The sequence below is a fragment of the Protomyctophum bolini genome (assembly GCF_963924005.1).
Source record: "Protomyctophum bolini genome assembly, chromosome: 7".
NCBI classification, from domain to species: Eukaryota; Metazoa; Chordata; class Actinopteri; order Myctophiformes; family Myctophidae; genus Protomyctophum; species Protomyctophum bolini.
The window spans coordinates 34,819,506-34,839,377 of NC_137868.1; the positions used below are offsets into that span (position 1 = coordinate 34,819,506).

The 19,872-nt window shown below is 42.7% G+C and overlaps 1 protein-coding gene across 1 annotated transcript; it reads right to left on the reverse strand.

Moving 5' to 3' along the window:
• Positions 1-427: 427 nt before the first annotated feature.
• On the reverse strand, positions 428-19,293 carry prune (prune exopolyphosphatase). Its single transcript, XM_080767748.1, has 8 exons — positions 19,090-19,293; positions 15,060-15,164; positions 14,518-14,723; positions 8,934-9,118; positions 7,787-7,945; positions 6,763-6,857; positions 3,851-4,009; positions 428-3,303 (listed from the first exon to the last, which is right to left on the reverse strand). Exons 1-8 carry the CDS (start codon positions 19,126-19,128, stop codon positions 2,995-2,997), a joined length of 1,257 nt encoding a protein of 418 aa, XP_080623874.1. The 5' UTR covers positions 19,129-19,293; the 3' UTR covers positions 428-2,994.
• Between the last annotated feature and the right edge of the window lie 579 nt (positions 19,294-19,872).

The following is a 19,872-nucleotide window of genomic DNA, read 5'->3' on the forward strand; positions in this document are numbered from 1 at the left end:
TGTTTTGTCTTTGTGTGTGTGTGTGTGTGTGTGTGTGTGTGTGTGTGTGTAGTGTACAAACTGCCCTTACAGGTCTTTCTGCATTTTTTACATCATGTGATCCTGCCACGTGCCTATTGGTTGATACTCACCTTAGAGGCAGAGAGAGTGAGAGAGGGGGGGGGGATTTCCCCATGCAATTTGGCTTTCGAGCTCACCATTCAACTGAAACAGCAAACAGTGTCTTCATTGAAAAAATTCAAGAGCAGGTTGGATAAAAACCCATATGTAGGTGCTGTGTTCCTCGATCATCCAGGGGTGACTGTGAGGTCCATGGCAGAAAGTCTACCTTCAGTCAAAATGTACGGTCCATAAAAGGTTGTCAATACTGGAATGAGCTCCCTCTCACACTGAGGGAGAAACAGTGGCAAAAAAACAACAGTCACACTACAAATAAAGTTGATTTTAATATTTGTATTGAGAATACAGAATCAGAATTGAGAATCAGTCTGTTTGCCTGTCGATTCAATACATGTATACAGTTACATAGGTTCACTTTGTAATGATTGTCCTGCATCAAATACAACAGTGGCTCTCAAAGTGGGGCCCCGGGACCACCCAGGGGTCCTTGACGGGGTTGCAGGAGGTCCCCAGGCAAAATGATTGATAGTACCAAATGAGCTCCCAACAGGTCTGTAACTCTGAGAGCGTAAAAACTAAACGGTACAGTCTGAGTTCTGGGGGTACATGGCCCTAGTAATCTAAATGGACCCTTACAGGTCTGTAACTCGGAGAGGATACACATGGAACTAGGGTTGTCCCGATGCGATCACGTGATCGGAAATCGGTGTCGATCACGTTATTTTCAAATTATAAAAAACGTGATCCGACACAGGAATCATCCTGATATCCTTGTATCAATATTATATCCATATCATGATATTAGACTGGATATTATTCTATTGTGATATGGCATAAGTGTTCTATAAAAATATAAATATAGGATCGGGAAAAACCGGTATCGGCAGATACTCAAAATCAAATTATCGGAATCGGATCTGGAAAACGTGATTGGGACATCCCTACATGGAACCAAAAGGACCCGTAGTACATGTGTATCTTCTCTGAGTTATGGCTGTCTTACAAATCCAACCGTTTTGGGAAGCACTGTGTGTGTAGTGTAGGTGTAGGAACACTCTACTCTTCACAGTACAGCATCCCCCAATGACGGGCATCCTGTCAGCCACCTGTAAGAGGAGGCACTGGTGCATAGTTGCATACTATGGACACCCAGCCAAGCTGGGTGCGCCACCACCAGGGAGGTTACCAAACCTTAGTTTTGCATGGACAGACAGGGACTTCACCCCTGTAGCCACTCGAACACTAACTCTCAACACTTTGAATGGATTGAGAATCCATTAAAACTTCAATCCATTGATTAACCCATTAAACAGGGTTAACCGGCCGTTCAAAAATAGCAGATGTAAGCTTCACAGAACATCACTATTATTGAAAAACCTTGAAAGTGTGAGAACTACTGAAGGCATTTGTATAGAATCGACCTCCGGTCTCAAAAAAATAAAAAAAATAAAGCACACATTCTAGGTTGCTTTATACAGAATGGCATTTCAGCTGAAATTAACTCTATGTCACTTTTATATCACTATCAGCTTTGGTGAAGATTGATGCCAGCTGGGAGAAATAGACTTAAAACCCAAGGTTTTCCCACTAACAACATGCCACTGACATCTGCTACCTTAACAGCTACTATCATCTACAGCTAATGATGTTGGTTCATGTTTGTCTGCAGGATGCATGGGAGCAAAACTAACCAAAGTAACACGTAAGGGCAGCAGTTCTCAACCTTTTTGTCTGGATTCGGGGCCCACTTGAAAATCTCAAAAAGTGTTCACAGACACCCATCCATCTGACCACTACAGACTGTTTTATTTGAATGATTAATCCATTGTGTTTTGGCTTGGATCTGTATCGATATCACAATGAAAACTATTTTTTTAATTAGAAATATCATGACATGTTAATATAAATAAATATTTATGTTATATTATCATCCAAATCTCAGTGTTTTACCAATTATTTGGGGGCCCACTTGCAATGTCCTCACGGCCCAACAGTGGGCCCCAGCCCCACAGCTTGAGAATCACTGATATACAGTCGGGTCTGCTTATTATTAAACACTACAGTCATTATGAACCCATCTGCTGATGTCATAGAAATCCTACATACAGTACAGTAGTTACATAAAGACACACTTTAAAGCTACAATCCGGAACTTATTTTAATTAATTAAACATTAGTATTTAACCAATCTGTATGGAACAATACATAACAGAACTAGAACATCTGCCATTGAGACATAGTGACACTTACTGTACTGTAAATAAAGTTATTTGAATTGGACCGCCATCTTTGTTGTTCAATCACCTCAGAATGTTGGCAGAGGACGTAGAAACGTACAGATTGTAGCTTCAATATAGAGAGGTAAGCTGGCACATGAACCTCAAAACCAAACCTGTGTGTGTGTGGGTGATGGAAAGTAACTAAGTACATATACTCACAAACTGTACTTAAAATCAATCATTTGAAAACGTAGATTTAGAAATACAAAACGAACCTCTTAAGTTTATACGTAATCTACTCGAAAGTAGCCGTTCTACAAGCTCTAATATTGTAGAAAGATATTTTCTACAAAGATTGACACATTTTGATATGTTGTTTTGATGACTCAAGTAAACTTTTGAATATAGGTTGGTATTTTAGATCTTGTAATATTGCTCCTTTTACTTGAGGAAAAATCTGAGTACTTCTTCCACCACTGTTTGGTTTGTATGTGTGTGTGTGTGTGTGTAAATAACAGCATAATTTATCTCGCCAGCTTAAAAATGGTTTATAAAAGTCTCTAATAGTCTTAACAACAGTTGTACTGATTGTAAAACGGCGTGAATCAGAGTCTCACTGGTGGTGTTGAGACCGTCCGGACGTCAGACGTGCAGGTCAGCGCGTGTCGGCCATCTTACTGAACTTTTCCTGCAGGGCATTCATGGCGAGGGGCAGGCCAGCGTCCAACGGGCAGCCTTCCACCAGACTGTTCATGGGGGTGGGCGGGAACTGAGTGTCCTCCTCGTCTCCCTGGAGACAGGCTCCGCCCACCTCCCGCCCCCTGAGGAAGTCCTTAACGATGGGGAGGAGCTTCTTGCGCGAGGCCAGCGCGTTGCCCTGGTGATAGGCGTTGACGCGGGGATAGGGACTGCTCATTGGACGCAGGCTGAGGCTGGGCCGGCCGTCCTCCAGAGCCTGGCTGACCTGAGAGCAGCACACAGGTGATCAATGGTGGACTGGAAGTACTCACAATCTTTACTTAAAGGAGCATTCATTGATTTGGGTGATTTGGAAAACCCCCCAATCCGCCCCAGTAACAAGATGTGCACATGCACGCACGACAGGCCAACAGCATTCACGCCAAGGCCCGTCCCCGCTCGAGCATGATTGGCGGAAGGCCCCTATCTCTATCCTGATTGGATGAAGTCTGGGCCACCAAAAACGAAACCTAAGGTTTTTTGACCGCCAGGGGTTAACTGGGGACAGGGAAGAACTCCTTACCACCGAGTGCAGTGCCTGGCCTCGTCGGTCGGATACACGGTTGTCCAGAACCGCCCACACTTGATTACTTAGTCAGTCCACGTTTCACACTTCAGTGAACAATAGGATCCAAAATATGTGCTTTAAGTTAAAAGCAGATGGACACGCTCATAGCATGGCACAAAGGAAATACAATCTAAAATGACACAGATGCTTTCCCTGTTTTAATGGGATAAATACCCTAATTTGTAGTTGTGTGAGCATTTCTTACCTCCTCTCTGAATAGGGCACTGTGGCTGTACACAGCCAGTTGTCTGAATGGTTGCTGCTGGTTGTTGAAGGCGATGGTCATGGCTATCAGCACATCGTAGCCATGTTTATGACAGAAGGAGCTCAGATCCTGATCCAGATCTGCTCTTTGGAGAAACTCCTGAGCATGGGAGGGAGGAGGGTTTTTTTGTAATCACACAGTCATTCACGCCTGGTCCTCTGCCCAGTACAACCTCAAATACCAATAACTCTGAGAATGTACAAATGTAAGGGTCCATTTGGTCCCATTTGTACACTCAGAGTTATGGGGGTTGTTGAAATTAAAGTCTGAGAACCACTGTACACTATAATAAATACAATACAAAAAGTAGGGAAGGGCCCAGAAGTAGGAAGAGTTCTGTCCAAAATGGCTGCTGTGCGTGCTGAGCCTATTGGTCTCATGCCCAACCTCACAGAACTAACTACCAGGCCTTTGCACACATTGTAACTTCAATAGAACAGCTACATGTAGGACATCACACACCCACTCAATTACCACCTTAACCTACTGCCCTAACAGGTGCAGGTACACTACACTGAGATGCAGAAAACGTTTTTGAATCTTATTTTATTTTAGTTACTACAAAGTTGCACCACAAAAAACAATTACAGGAGGGAGACCACTGTAACTTGTTAGTTGTAACTTGTAATGCCTTCAAACATCTTTTTGTATAGGCAAACTATTGGCTCAAAACCTTACAGACTACTCAGCGACACGTTTCGAGTATGATAACTCTTCCTCGGGCTGCTATTTGTTCATTTGCCTAAACAAAAAGTTGTAAAATACTGTAGCTGTTTGAAGGCATTGAAATTCCCTTCTGTTACCATTTCTATCCACAATGTTGCACAATAATTTCTCTGTCTGACGTATAAAAGACCTGAATATTGAAGTTGAACATGATCATTTGTTGTATGAAACCCCTGGGGTTTCCTTAATTGCCAGCTGATGAACCTTTGTGATTAGGAGAAATGTCTTCTAGACCATCATTGTTTTCATTACGTTGTTTAAAATGTTCTAATTATAAAGTTAACAGAAAGCCAGCGAAACAGGTTTGGGTCATCCATTAGTGGAACATTCCATGGTTGGGTGTGATGAGTCTTTGTGTGTCGGTGTGACGTAGAGCTCCGATAGGACAGCAGGGTGTGACATGACAATGCTGACTCATCAGGGTTAAGCCTAGTGTGGGCATGATGTGATAACAGGTGAACATTCGGCAAAATATACAAACAATAAGCAAAAGTAGCCCATGCAATAAGTAAGATGTAGTAGATCGGCTGTTTCTGCTATTTGATGCACAGTACAACAAATGATTTGGAGTTTAAGTGGTTAATGTCTTGTTGCAGTGGTTCTCCTAGTGTGGTCCGGGGACCCCCAGGGGTTCTTGAAGGGGTTCCAAGGGGTCCCCAGTAAAGCACAAAATCTGTTTAACCAATTTAACCGTATTTCATACATAGGCCATTTGAAATTAGCCCAGCTTTAAGCTCACAACGCATTGCGATGAGGCATGTTGTGACCTTGTAGATCGGCTATTTTCAAAGAAAAATTATGAAACACAAGTTGTATCCCTTCTGGAGTTCTTGGCACAAAATCTTCAGATGGAGGTCTCCAATGATCCAATGGTAGACTCTTACAAGTAAACTGCTACTGTGACAAATCTATTCTAAACCCAATCTAAAGTCATCACCTCTGCCATGTAAACTCCTGCATGATCCATTATGACTCAGGCTTTCTACAAGCAATTTGTCAATCCCATTTTGGAACTTTCATTAAAAGATTAAAGAATTTCAAATATTTAAAATCAATTTCCAAATAAATAAATAAAAATATCTACATGCCCACAAACAGAGATGTAAATGGTACTTTACATAGATTGTGGATTACATCCCCATTCTTACACACATTCATACACCAATGGCGGCGGAAACCATGCAAGGCACCAACCAGCACATCAGGAGCAATTTGGGGTTCAGTGTCTTGCTCAAGGACACTTCGACACTAACTCTGTTCGAACTGGCAACTTTGCGGTTACCATCTGGCCACTCTACCCCTGAGCCACGGCACCCCTGTGACGTGTTGTGAGCTTTCAGATTGGCTATTTCTTTTGTGATGCTCTAGTACTGTCTAGTGTCTAGTATGATCAGGGGTTCACACAAGCGGTGCGCCAGTGCGCATGCGTCGTCAAAACGTTTGGTGCGCGGTAGATCAAAGGCATGACAGCTGAGAGACAGGGATTTAGAGAATGCTGACAGGCACTCAAAAGGCACTCAAATGAGATGTTAACGTCCTGTAAGTAGACTTAGAAATAAAACTAGTGTTGACTAATCATTACAAGTGGCTCATATTTTGATGAGGAAGTCAGAGGACAGGAAGTGCGTTTCAGTTGTAAACAAGCTAGATGACAGTTTTTAAAACGGAAAGTTATCGGTGAGCTTAGCTGTCAAAGTGCTAGTCGCTAAACCACGTTAGCCACCATATTTACAATATGAAAACTATCCGTCACTTAAACAATGTAGGTTACACACGCTGGAATTAAACATGGAACCTGCAGGCAGCATTAGGTGAGTAATTCATTGTATATGTGTTGGACGTTTGTGGTTGTGCTAGTGATAAACGGACAGTGGGATCCTCCTGCTGCTTAACGACTACACTGTCTGTGACTATAGGTGTACTAGTGTAGCTTTGCATCTGTTGCATCTGCCCGTGTGAATGCAGCATAACATTGAGTCAGTATACACTGTGCACCCCTGAGTATGATCAAGTTAATTTATGAAAAAACATAAACTAGTTATACATCGATAAATAAAAAACTTTTTGAGAGGTTTTTGCCTGACTACAACTATATAAAATATGTATATACTGTATGAAGTTCTTACCTCCAGGGTCATGTATATAACTGAAATGGCCAGGTTCAAGTCTCCTTCTGCCACTGCCTTCATGTCCTTCCGCAACATCTGCCGGGTGCTCAAACCTGTGACACACACAGCACCGTACATATGCACATTGAGTGTGCTTTTGAACATTTCAAAGGTGGGGGCAGCTCTGATGTGAGTTGGGAGTGTGTACATGACACAACACAACACACTTTGTGTTTTTTTGGTAAATTAATACTTAATTTACAAAAAGCTCAAAGTGGCCCATTTTGAGCTTGTAGATCTGCTACTTTTGCTATTGTTGAATTTCAATCCTGAAAAGTAACAGTTTGGATATGTATGGGGTTTCCACCCGACAGAGACGATGTCCTTAGCCACTAAAACCCTAGGTATACTTAGTTGAACATGACAATATACCAGTGGTTCTCAAAGTAGGGGGATTCCAAATGGACCCTTACAGGGTAGACAGTAGAAAAGGAACCAAATTGGTTCCATATGAGTACACTCTCAAGTTATGGGGGCCTTTGAAATTAAAACGTTTGAGTTAACCAGTCAATATAATTTTGCTAATCACAATCACGTCTTGTGGATAGAATTCACAAATAATGCCATCCAGGACAGTAAGTCTCAGTGCTCACTGAGTGGTGCAAATTAGTAAACAACAACTTGTCACCTGAGGGGATGGCAATTAGATTTTCTATTAAAACGCTAGAAACAGCATGGACTTTCCACAGAGCTCCATGTGACAGATAATGGTCTCAACAGGACTACTTATTTACCGTTTCACAAGATGATTAAACATAGCAAGCCATTTCCCCAGGGGAATTCATGACAGAACTTGGAATCTGATCACCATCATCTGCAGACATTTGAGAACTCACTATATGTCGTTGTGTTTTGATATAAGTGTAGTTTAAGTTGATTTGTGCACGGGCCACAGAAGCCTGATCAATATCTCATGTGTAAAACACAGAATAGCGCTAGGGTCCATATGGACAACATGGATCAACACAATCAGCCAGTTTACCTGAGACATCAAACTTGGCATTCTGGAGGGACTGGAAGAGAGCGCCTCTCGGTGGCAGGCTGGGGAAGCGCGTCTCCAGCAGGGCAGCGATCTGACTGTCTTTAGGAGTCACCTTCCCTGCTTCTGGAGCCATGTTGACACAGTCTAATACTATGGTACCTGACACACACACACACACACAAAGTTACACTACAGTCAATCAGATACAACTGCTGCTCATGCTTATTAAGATGTACACGTTTCTGTCCAGAAGAAAGGTTCCTAACCCCATTTTTGAGGTTTATGATTTTGTTTTCTTCCATAAATCAATGCTATTGAACACCCTTTATGTCTTTGTACAATATTGTAACCATTTTGAAAAAATGGAATTAAAACATTAAAAAGTGCACCACTTGAGATTAATGTTTTTTCATTTCCTTGGAGTTAGGTGGTTTCTTCCAGACCGCAGAGATATACAGATGACGATTGAGCACTATCCAATCAGCAATGACGTGCCTACTGTACGTTGGAATTCTGGAGACGGCCTGACTGAGAAGTAAAAGTTAAAGTTAAACTTTTTCTTAAATCTGCTGAACGGAGTGAATCGGTTGAATTCCAGGCAGCCTCAACTTTGCACCCCTTTTTCCTGGTTCCGCCTCCTGCCGCAGTGAAGGAAACGGCGGTCACTCCTCGCCATAGACAACGCATTGAACCTCGCCGTTTTCTCAGAACGCTGAAGGAGAATACCGCTACTGGTGTTAACTTAAAGTCCTATTGTCTTTCCATACAGTAGTAGCCTGGGATTAATACCATTTTCGAGTATTGATCAACCTTTGATCGAAGCTGCTGGTCTATAGAGACCAGTAGATACCAGTAAAGTCTTACCATACAGTAGTAACACTAGCTGCTGGTCCATAGAGACCAGTACAGTAAAGTCTTACCATACAGTAGTAACACTAGCTGCTGGTCTATAGAGACCAGTACAGTAAAGTCTTACCATACAGTAGTAACACTAGCTGCTGGTCTATAGAGACCAGTACAGTAAAGTCTTACCATACAGTAGTAACACTAGCTGCTGGTCCATAGTAGAGACCAGTACAGTAAAGTCTTACCATACAGTAGTAACGCTAGCTGCTGGTCTATAGAGACCAGTACAGTAAAGTCTTACCATACAGTAGTAACGCTAGCTGCTGGTCCAGGATGTCCACAGCCTTCTGGATGATGCGCTCCGTTACCAACGTGGCGCAGGAGCCCACTGTCTCCACGGTAACCGGGCAGGAGGGGGAGGGGTCTCTCTCCAGCAGGTGGTGGTCGATGACCTCTACTACTGCCCCCTCAAGGTCACCATCAGAACTGCACACAAACAAACAAACTTCTACTACAAAGCCTCCATCTCGACACGTGACCTTATAGAATATAATAGATCAGCTATTTCCCAATAACTGATGTAGCTAAACAGATTTTTATGCTATATTAACACATCCCCCCCCTCCCTTCGGCTGAAACCCAGTTAAGGTCGTGTGGGGGTCCCCAGATCTTACGTTGAGAACAACTGCAATAGAAGCTCTGACTTAACAGTATAGTAGAAATTAGGCATATAGGTCTAGGCTATTTTGTAGAGTTTTCACTTATGCCAAAAATAGGGACTCTGGGGTTTTTGTGGTTAAAGCTTTCATGATAAGACTAAGTGGACGGCGACACATACTCCACTTTTAGGTAATCACCTAAAATGGGAGCATGTAGCTGCCTTGAGGCTATGGACTAATTAAAGAAACCACTAGGTGTCACCAAAATACATGATAATGACTACAGCTGCAACAGAACGCAGGAACTGACTCAAGGTCATTGTTGGTTTACCAGACAGCAGTTAGTACCACTTAAAACTCTCCATATTCGTTTTGCTTTTGCTTTTTCTACCCTCAACACCAAACCTCTTCGGCAAAAATTGCCAAACTACAAATGCTTTGCGATACATGGTGAGCTTCTGCCCATTTTCAGTAAATGTTCAGTGAATGTGAATGTATGAGCAAAGTATTTCCATTTGACTTTTTGCTCTCAATTTCACGTGAGTTTGTTTTTTAATGGCTTGGCTCTGCAAGAGGATGGCCACGTGTGTGCGTGTGTGACGTGTGCGTACATGTGTGCCAGCCCAGTGTGTGTCTAAATCTCCTATAATGACATGCCCAAAATAGGGTTCAAATGTTTAGGCTCTCCAGAGCAGGGTGATGTGAAACACTGCGACTGTTTGCTGGGAATTGTAATGATGGATCAGGGAGGAGTTGACATGCATGACTTACAATTTAGGCATTTAGCTTTTAGCAGACACTCATATTCAGAGTGACTTACAACAAGCAAGGTAAACACATACATACAGTAGATGCAAATATTCAAATGAGAACAGAGAGACAGTGTAGTGCCTCAGTAAACTAGGATCACAGGTCAACAAAGAACTGAGCATCAGTCTATACAATAGTACTATCAAACAGTAAGCTGTACAAAATCTAGACTGAACTAGATAAAATGAAATTAACAATTACTTATATAATGATTCTTTATTTAGCTATTTTTCTAGCTATTTTCTATGCACTACGTGCTTACTCAAAGCGCTTACAATGGTTCATTCATTCATACATTGGGAGGTGAAGCGGCGAACAGTCAGCGTCCTCACTTCCCACATTCACATACCAAACACTTATGGCAGTGTTATGTTAAAGTGGGCAGAAGGGAGCAGGTCAGTAACTCTGAGTGTGTGTACAAGTCACGGGTGTTACGGGGGAACTTGAAATGTAAAAGTTTGAGAAGGACTGACTTTGCTACACAAACACCGGATCGACTTGCGAGATGCACACAATTAGTTTTCTATGGGTACAAACATCAATACATTGTTTTTTTAGGATTTATGTGCATTTTATGTGCTTTATTTCAGGCAGATGAGCGACAGAGAGGCACAAGGCACTAGAGAGAAAAGGAGGATGACATGCAGCAAAAGCGCTTCGGGTCGGACTCAAACAACCGGCCAGCTGCAGGAAGGACTATAGCCTTATTTAGATGGCATGCACTCTTACTCGACTCCCCAGACATCAATACATTCCAACCTATTTTTGGAAATGTTAGAGGGAAAAAAAACTAACAACATTTTTGCCTATAATGACATGCGCAAAATGGGGGACAGCAGTTTGAAAAGTTGTCAGCAAGCTGGGCACCAACCGTGGGGGTGGGGGGGACAAAATGGTGGGAAGAAAGTGAAAGAAGACTATTAGAATTAGAATTAGATAAAGTGGTCTCAGGTCTCCACCAGGGCAGGTCAGGTTGTGGCCTCCTGGTGGCGCTATAATAGACCAATGTGAAAAGGGTGGAATATATTCCTATACATTACTCAGCCTAGTAGGAAAGTCTGTGAAAGATTTCATGTAAATTGCATGCTGCATTCATGATTTGGTTGGTTTTTGTTCAAAACGGGCCAATCCTGCAAAATTTGAAAGCCATCATTAGCCAATTAGGATTATGAAATATCGGATAGTTCCGGCTTGAACACATGACTATAGAGATAGTGTGTAATGATTTGCGGGAGTTTGACAGAATCTGGAGGAGTAATATTTAAAAAATGTGTTTTTCAAAAGTGTGTGTGCAAAATTTGGCTAGTTAACGGTGCTGGAGATTAGCTGGTAACAGACGGACGGACAGACTCACACACACACGGACACACACATGGATGGAGTGCAAAACATACTCTCTCCCCATGAGGGAGGGCGAGATCCATTTGAGCCGACCGACGCGTCTGTCCGTGGTCCGACGCGGCAGTCGGTAAATCCGAGGTCGGTTGGTAAGTCCGACGGGTCGGTCGGTAAGTCCGACTTGCTGACCGAACGTGGGACTTACCGACCGACCGCCGCGTCGTAGAGCCCTGCGCGGGAGTGATTTATTGATCCCACTCCCGCCTGCTCCCGTGGAATTTCAGCCCAGCCTCATTCCCTCCCGCGCCCGCAATGATTTTATTATTATTACTCACAGACATTGCAGCAGCGCGCACATGCATGCTGGGTGGAGAGAGAGAGAGAGAGAGAGAGAGAGAGAGAGAGAGTGAGAGAGACTGCGCGTTAAAAACCCCATTGTGGGGAAAAGGAACTCGATCCACGCATGCACTTCTCAGAGTGATTAGCCTACTAATGATTGACTTGACCATGGTTTTACCTCAGTAAAACTATACCTAAACCTAACCCTAACCTTAACCTCAGTAAAACTATACCTAAACCTAACCCTAACCTTAACCTCAGTAAAACGATACCTAAACCTAACCTCAGTAAAACTAACGCAGTGGCTGGGGGGCGTTTCCAAGAGCCCTGGCGACAGCCGCGTCGGGCCACGGACCCTTGCTGCTCCCCATGCCTTCGGCCTGGTGGAGACAATTACCACTGCAAGCGGCGGAAATTAGAAGCAAAAGACAGCTGAAGGAGCCTAAAACGGCGAAACTCCCCGGTGAAGCGAAGGCCCCCCCCCCACCACCACCCACCCACCCATGTGGACAGAGTCAAGTTGACAACATCCATGTTGTCTAAAGGCATGCCCGTTGGAAATCTTGTATATCCCAAATCCGTTTGTTTTCAGAAAATGGAGGGCAAGGGGTAGTTTTCCAATGTTGTTAGTTGTTACTTAATGTTGTTAAGTTGTTACGAGAATGATGAAATATGGAGATATGAGGTTTTGGCAGTAATTAATTGGGTGACATGAATGCACACAGACAGACCATTAAAAGATTATTTCGAAATTGGCCTGAGAAAATATCAGGAGACTACAATTAGGGGAGGTAAATGCAAATTCTCCTAAGAAAGGAGGTGTCGTTTTTCCTTTTTTTCCGTTGTATAGGCTAGTGTTTTGTATTTGTTGATGAGTCATGATTTTTATATGCATTTGTGTTAAATTTGTATGCTGTTGATGTTTGAATTGAATACATTGGTCTTCCCCACATTGGTCTGTACCACGTGCTGTTTACATTTCTGACAAGTCGACAGACAGACTGACACAGACATACACACACCGCTACCCCCATGCATAAACAAAGTATTACTTAAGTCTGACTTCACAGCAATTGATAAACGGGTTGAAACACCAGGCAACTAACAATGTGATACAAAGCCCATGAACCATATGATATCACCATATTGGAAATATATTTAAAAAAAAATTAAACAAAACAATACAGGAATCAGACATATGTTGTGTTGTTGTATGGGTATTTTCAGCTCGAGTGATTTTTTTAAAGTTTATTTAGAGTATTATAACATTATATTATTTATTTACTTACAGTAGCCAATTCTAGTATTTTTACCCCTACGTTCTCTCAGTTTAGCCAATTAATCCCTCCCCACTCATTCTGTGTTGCCACTGCTGTTCTATGTGGCTCACCTGCCCGTGAGGAGGAGCCCCTAACGGGATGACATAGGGCCTCCATCCTACTCCTCCTGTTCAACACTCCCCTGCCCCGGCCCATATGAGTCTCTATAGCGCAACAATAAAGATCATGTCATCCCAAAGCTGAACAGTTAGGGCGCGTACCAAATGGACGCTAAATAAAATGCCTTCTTCAGCGTGTCCCCGATTTCACTGCTGGCAGTTTGCAGTGTTTCTTTCCCCTGCTCTATGTCAACCTTTCTTGCCTCTGTCTCACCGTTATCGAAAAGTACAGCATATGGCAGATGGTGAAAAGAAATAAAGATAACTTCCCTCTCACAAACATTGTCAATTATATTCCTGTAGACCCTAATAAAAGAGATAGCTAACGCTACACCATTCTGTTTAGACAGTTGTGGATAAAAATAACAAAACTATAAAACACACAAAGTGTTTGAACTGCTGCGAGAAGTTATCATATTTAATGAATGCTTGTTTACATTAATTTATATTTGGTAATTTTGATATGCTAATATACACTTAATAGCCTGTGTTGTCTTCATTATAAGGCTCAAATATGTTTGCTACTCCAGACAGATATTGTATTGTTTTTGGTCCATAATGGCTGTTTTGACATTTACATCCTGGCCAAACCAAATGTGGAAAACCCCAAACCATGGAACACATCATGAGATACGCTCATGATGCTACGCTCCACAATGTGCTGGAGATGACCTGGCCGAAGCAAATGCTGCTGCACAGCTGCACTCTACTGCCTGTGCCAACCACTGGAAAGACGTGATATAGATCGCCACAGCTAACAGGCGCAAATGAAGGAGGACTACAGACTTTTACAGCGCAGTGAAACTAATCTGGGAATGGGTTCTGCCGTTTCGGCTCCTCAAAGTAGGAACCGGTTCCTCAAAAGAACCAGTCCCTGATCCCAGTGGTCAGTGTGTCAGTTACCTGGTGGGCAGGTGGTGAGTCTGTCAGTGTGTCAGTTAGCTGGTGGTCAGTGTGTTCATTGCGTCAGTTAACTGGTGGGCAGGTGGTGAGTCTGTCAGTGTGTCAGTTAGCTGGTGGTCAGTGTGTTCAGTGCGTCAGTTACCTGGTGGGCAGGTCGTGAGTCTGTCAGTGTGTCAGTTAGATGGTGGTCAGTGTGGTCAGTGTGTCAGTCACCTGATGGGCAGGTGGTGAGTCTGTCAGTTAGCTGGTGGTCAGTGTGTTCAGTGCGTCAGTTACCTGGTGGGCAGGTGGTGAGTCTGTCAGTGTGTCAGTTAGCTGGTGGTCAGTGTGTTCATTGCGTCAGTTAACTGGTGGGCAGGTGGTGAGTCTGTCAGTGTGTCAGTGTGCCAGTGCGTTACCTGGGCAGGACGTTGTGGTCCACCAGGGTCAGCTGCAGCAGGCCGAGGCGGTGCAGGCGCCGGAGGTCCAGCTGCTCCCTGAAGGGCAGCAGGTCCGGGTCCAGACCACACTGTCTCAACAGGAACATGCTGTCACTGCGCAGCACCAAGTCTGACTGGACCAGGTTCAACATGGGCAGGGGGAAGGGCTTATCACTGGGCTGGGTCTGGTGGGGGGGTTAAGGGTGTAGAAGAAGAGAGTGAGAGAGAAAAATAGAGTAAAAGTCCTTGCAGACTGGACGCATTTTCTTTTCCTTCAGAAAAACACAGCAAAAAATCCTTAAAGGTTTTCCCTAAACTTCGTCAACAATGTAACTCCATATTTGATAATGCACTTATATACTTGAATCTGATTTGTGAGTAACAGAATAAAGCACTGTTTAAAGATCCAATGAAAACATGTATATTGAAGAATCAGATGAAGAACAGCCCTAAATTAGGTGATTGCGAGATTATGACTAATGGTTACCTTTGTTGTGATGCGATTGGCTTTAGAGTCTTACCTTAAACAGGAAGAAGGCGTAGGCCAGAGCAGACACCATGGAGTCCAGATCACATGCCTCATTCCCGAGAACGACATGGAACCTTTGACTGCCGTCTCCGTTCCCCTGGGGAGCACATAGCATGTTGTACAACCTCAAACATCTGCTGTGTCCAAAATCATCAAAGTCACACTATACAGTTCTACTCAAATTAGACGAATTCAGAAACGGGTCTCATGGGCGCAGCTTACGTATTTCCTGTAGGCGGAGCCGACATAGCTGCGGGGTAAACCTGCACCTCTTCTACTACATGTGAACTGTAGAGTGACTGATGTTAGTCTGCCTCAAACGTTACTCTTTTACCTGCTTTTTACTAACACTAACATTATAAAGATGCCCAGAACATCAGGATGAACCCGTGTAGTTTATCCTTAAGCCACATAGCTATAGAAGGGGGAGTTGGGGATTTCCACCCAACAATATTCTACGTCTTGCTATCAGTGAGGCAAATGCTACCATATTAGACTGTTTCTGGGTTAGAAATTCAAAATCTGATGGTACCCCAAAAATAGCGATCTGGGATGAGGGCTCCAAACGAACTTCAAATATATCAGACAAGATCTCAAATATTTTAGTCCAATAATGTACCAACTTGGGGCAAGACCAGAACATGTGTGTGTGATTAGCTGGTGTGAGCACATCTATCACATCTATCATCAATTCCAGGATATATTGTAGCAAGTTTAGATTTGCAGTAATGAAGTCTATGAAAGACTTCGAATTGAATAAGGCCTAGTCTAGCACATGATGTTGATGTGTTGACTCGATCAATAGCCCCATCCCACCATTCATCAAGAAACGTTTCACCCAACTCGGTCTCCCACCTATTCCTATTTTTGTCCATAGGGAGGATGTTTAATCTCATAAGAGATTGGTAAATCACTGAAATATGGCCCCTTTGCCCAGGATACAGTATTAGGAGCCGAGTTGTCCCATGGTTTATTTGCTGGTTTCTCAGGGTAGGAGGGAAATTGATTTTTAACAAAGTCTCTAACTTGAAAGTATCGGAAGAGATTATTGTGGGGTAGATCATATTTGGTACGAATTTTCTCAAAACTACTGAATACATTTCTCTCATAGAGATCTGAGAATTTGACAAGACCTTTATCTTTCCACTGTTTGAAAGCTACGTCTGATATAGAGGGAGGGAATAGGTGATTGCCAAGTATGGGACAATTTATAGAGCCATCCTTAAATTTAAATAAAGTGGGAGCGTAACTGTGACCAAATCTTAATGGTGGCAATCACTACTGGGTTTTGGGTAAATGTAGATAGGGGTAATTTAGAGTACTACTGGGAGAGACATTGAGTGGCATGATTTAAATTCTAGTACACACCAGTCAGTTAGAGGGGAGTGGAACCAGTAGGCCATTTTCTGAACATTGGCTGACCAATAATAATAAGTGAAATTGGGTAGAGCTAACCCCCCATCATCACGGCTCCTCTGTAGAACAGAATTTTTAATTCTGGGCTGTTTACCTCGCCAAATAAATGCTGAAATCATCTGATCTAAAGACTTAAAAAAGGATTTAGGCAAGAATAGTGGAATACATTGAAAGAGGTAAGAGAACTTTGGGAGTATGGTCATTTTAACAGACTGGATTTTACCTGTCAAAGATAAAGGCAAGCTATCCCATCTTTTCATGCCAGCTATTGTTAAGCCATTCGTGGTCAGTTTATGTACATGCCCAGGCTTCCAAATATCATATTTACAGAATCTACATCGGTACCCAAGGTTTGTTATGATTCTAAGTAATGGTTGGCACTGTAACTTAGAATGTTTATCTTGAAATGCCTGGTCCATGACATGTACAAACAAATCAAAGACACAGCCCACCTCCAGAAACAGGACCTCCTTGTGACCGGTGTCAACAAAAACAACATCAAGATCACATGCACAACTAAAAAAATCTGGTAACAATCTTGAATGTTTATACATTGCTGCACTGGATGGCATAATTTTTTTAACTGCATCAGACACTAGGTCAACATTAACAATACAGTCATGGCGATTGGCGAGCAATATACACATTTTTGTATGCACTGCATACAATTGTTATGTGTTCATTGTGCAATGGATAGGTGTTGTTCAGAATCATGATGGTTTATACAGAGTGGAGTACGGATGTCGGGATACCCGATTGTACTTGGTTGGTAATACTGGTGAATTTTAAACACACACTCTCTAATGTTCTAATATGAACTCACTGGTGCATTTGATTCTCACTAAAAGCCGGGCCGAGCAGCTCATATACCGGTGAGTTATTGGATACTGTGAGTGTTTTCCAGGCTTGCACGCACACGCACACGCGCACACACACACACACACACACACACACACACACACACACACACACACACACACACACACACACACACACACACACACACACACACACACAACAACAGTCTACACACAGTGAGTACTGAGTACACACAAATACACAAAGTGATGTTGCGGTGTGCCTCTGTGTAAACCAAGACCAGGTCAAGATAACCTGGATCCATAATATGTCTGTTCCAAAGTATCTGAAGGAATTAACCCATCAAGACATGGGGCCGATTGTATGAATGTCTTCTAAATCCTAAAAATCCTGTCTGAATCATAATTTCATAATGTTTTTAGGACGTTTGCTGGTATCGTCCAGTTGTGGAAAGTATAGCTTTTGCACATTTTAGATTATTTATTAAAAAAATGACATTCAGTTTAAATAATGATCTATTATACAGTAGGTTAAGCAACCCAGCACCGCAGCACATAAGTACTTAAAACAAGCCCCAACTTTACCAGCTGCAACATTAAAGTGAAGAACACATTAGTATTTTATCGACATATCTGACTTTTGCTTTGGTAGGCCTATGATAGGGGCGGCCTTATGGATCTGGAGGCCCATTTCAAGACCAAATATGGGGCCTGGGGCCCCATATATACGTAACTATGACATTATTATTCTGTTGATACAGGTGTATCGATACAAATAGTTTTGACTGTTCAATCAACAACACCTTTCCTCATTCTGTTGTCCCTTCACAATAAAGTTTCTCCCCTTTACCTCAGAATGCCGCAAATTTTACCCAGGTTATTAACAGGAAATAGGTTTAATTTAACATTTTGGGTTCTTCGCGAGTGAGCGAGTGAGAGAGAGAGAGAGAGAGAGACAGACAAGGGTGGCAGGGGGTTGACTGACGCCTGGCGGTCAGTCGGAGCTCAGAGGCCCCACTGAGGGTGAAGGCCTATTTCAATTGAAACTGGTGAAACATAGCAAAGGCCTCCTATAGGCCTATCTAGGTGTATTTTATCAAGTCAGACTTGATCAAATATGCACCTATGATAAGTCTTGATCCAGGGCTAACATTGGGTACTACTGTACTGTATACATGTACATATTTATTATAAGTTGCTATTACTGCTACAGTATTACTCAAGTAGCTAAATCAATCTATCTATAGTCTATATCTACTCTAGGTGTATCTATCTGAGGCCTGATTTCCCTCTTGTACGGTCCATATCCATATGCTATGCTACAGTCAGTGTCACACAGCTTTATTCTAATAAGAATGTAGCTCTGGTCCATATAGCTCTAATGCTTCTATGATTCTGCCCCCAGAGCTAATAAGAATGTAAAGCTGCATCATGCCATACATACAGCGTTGACAGGGGCTGAGGTCCACTATATGAAACCAATACACTGCACATTCTGCATGACCAGGCAATATTACGCAACACGCACGCCGCCGCACCACACACACACACACACACACACACACACACACACACACACACACACAGTCAGTCAGTCAGACACACACACACACACACACACGCGTATTGTGACATGGCTTGGTAAACACACAGCCCCACTGCGGTCAGCTGGACTGGACATACCAAAATTAACGGACATAAATACAGTCTACATCCTCCTCCACGAGCCTCTCTTAACAATAATTAACATTCATATGTAAAATAATCCAATAAAGATCAATTGTTTACCTTCAGTAAATCCTGGCAGCTTGTAAGGAAACTCTCCATTTGTGTGTCCTTTTACAAACGTTAACCCCCACAGCGTTACAAACACAAGCTGGATCCAAATAACTATACTATTACGGTGTAAGTATGTGTGTTACGATCTACTAGAATGAGGTAAAATCAAACAGCCCAGTCAGAAATATGATATGCAGCACCGTGGCGTGGAGCTGTGCAGCTAAAAGTGTCATGTGTGTGTTGACCTACAGGCGAACGGAACTCTGGGCAATGTAGTGTCATCAAAGCATAGGGTAAATATTTGTGCCTCAAAGCCTGAACTTCTTTTTTTTTATCAATGCCCTATTGTAGAAATAGTCTACAAGTACAAGTTCAGTAAAAGTAAAAGCATATATTGGCATCAAAATTTGTACCAAAAGTATACTCATTATGCAGAAGTTTTCAAATGTAAAATCCCTTTGAAAATAGCAGATCTTCAAGCTAGAAGCCAGATATACAAGCTCACAACGCAAAGTGACACATGGTGAGCTTGTAGTGAAATAATTGTAGTGGAGTGAAGGCCTATTCATAGTTTGGATTTTCGGTGGTGAGGTGACCACCGCTCCGGTGGTGAGGTGACCAAGCTGAAATAACGTTGATCGGTGGTGAGTAAAAACAGAGAGAAGGGCTGGAGCGGTGGCGGTGGTTTGCTCTTCACCGCGGCTCGTGGTGTCATGTTGTAGTTCGGTGGTCACCTAACCTCAAGTAAAGTAAAAGATATGTCAACATTGTACTTACGGTAAGTACAGTACT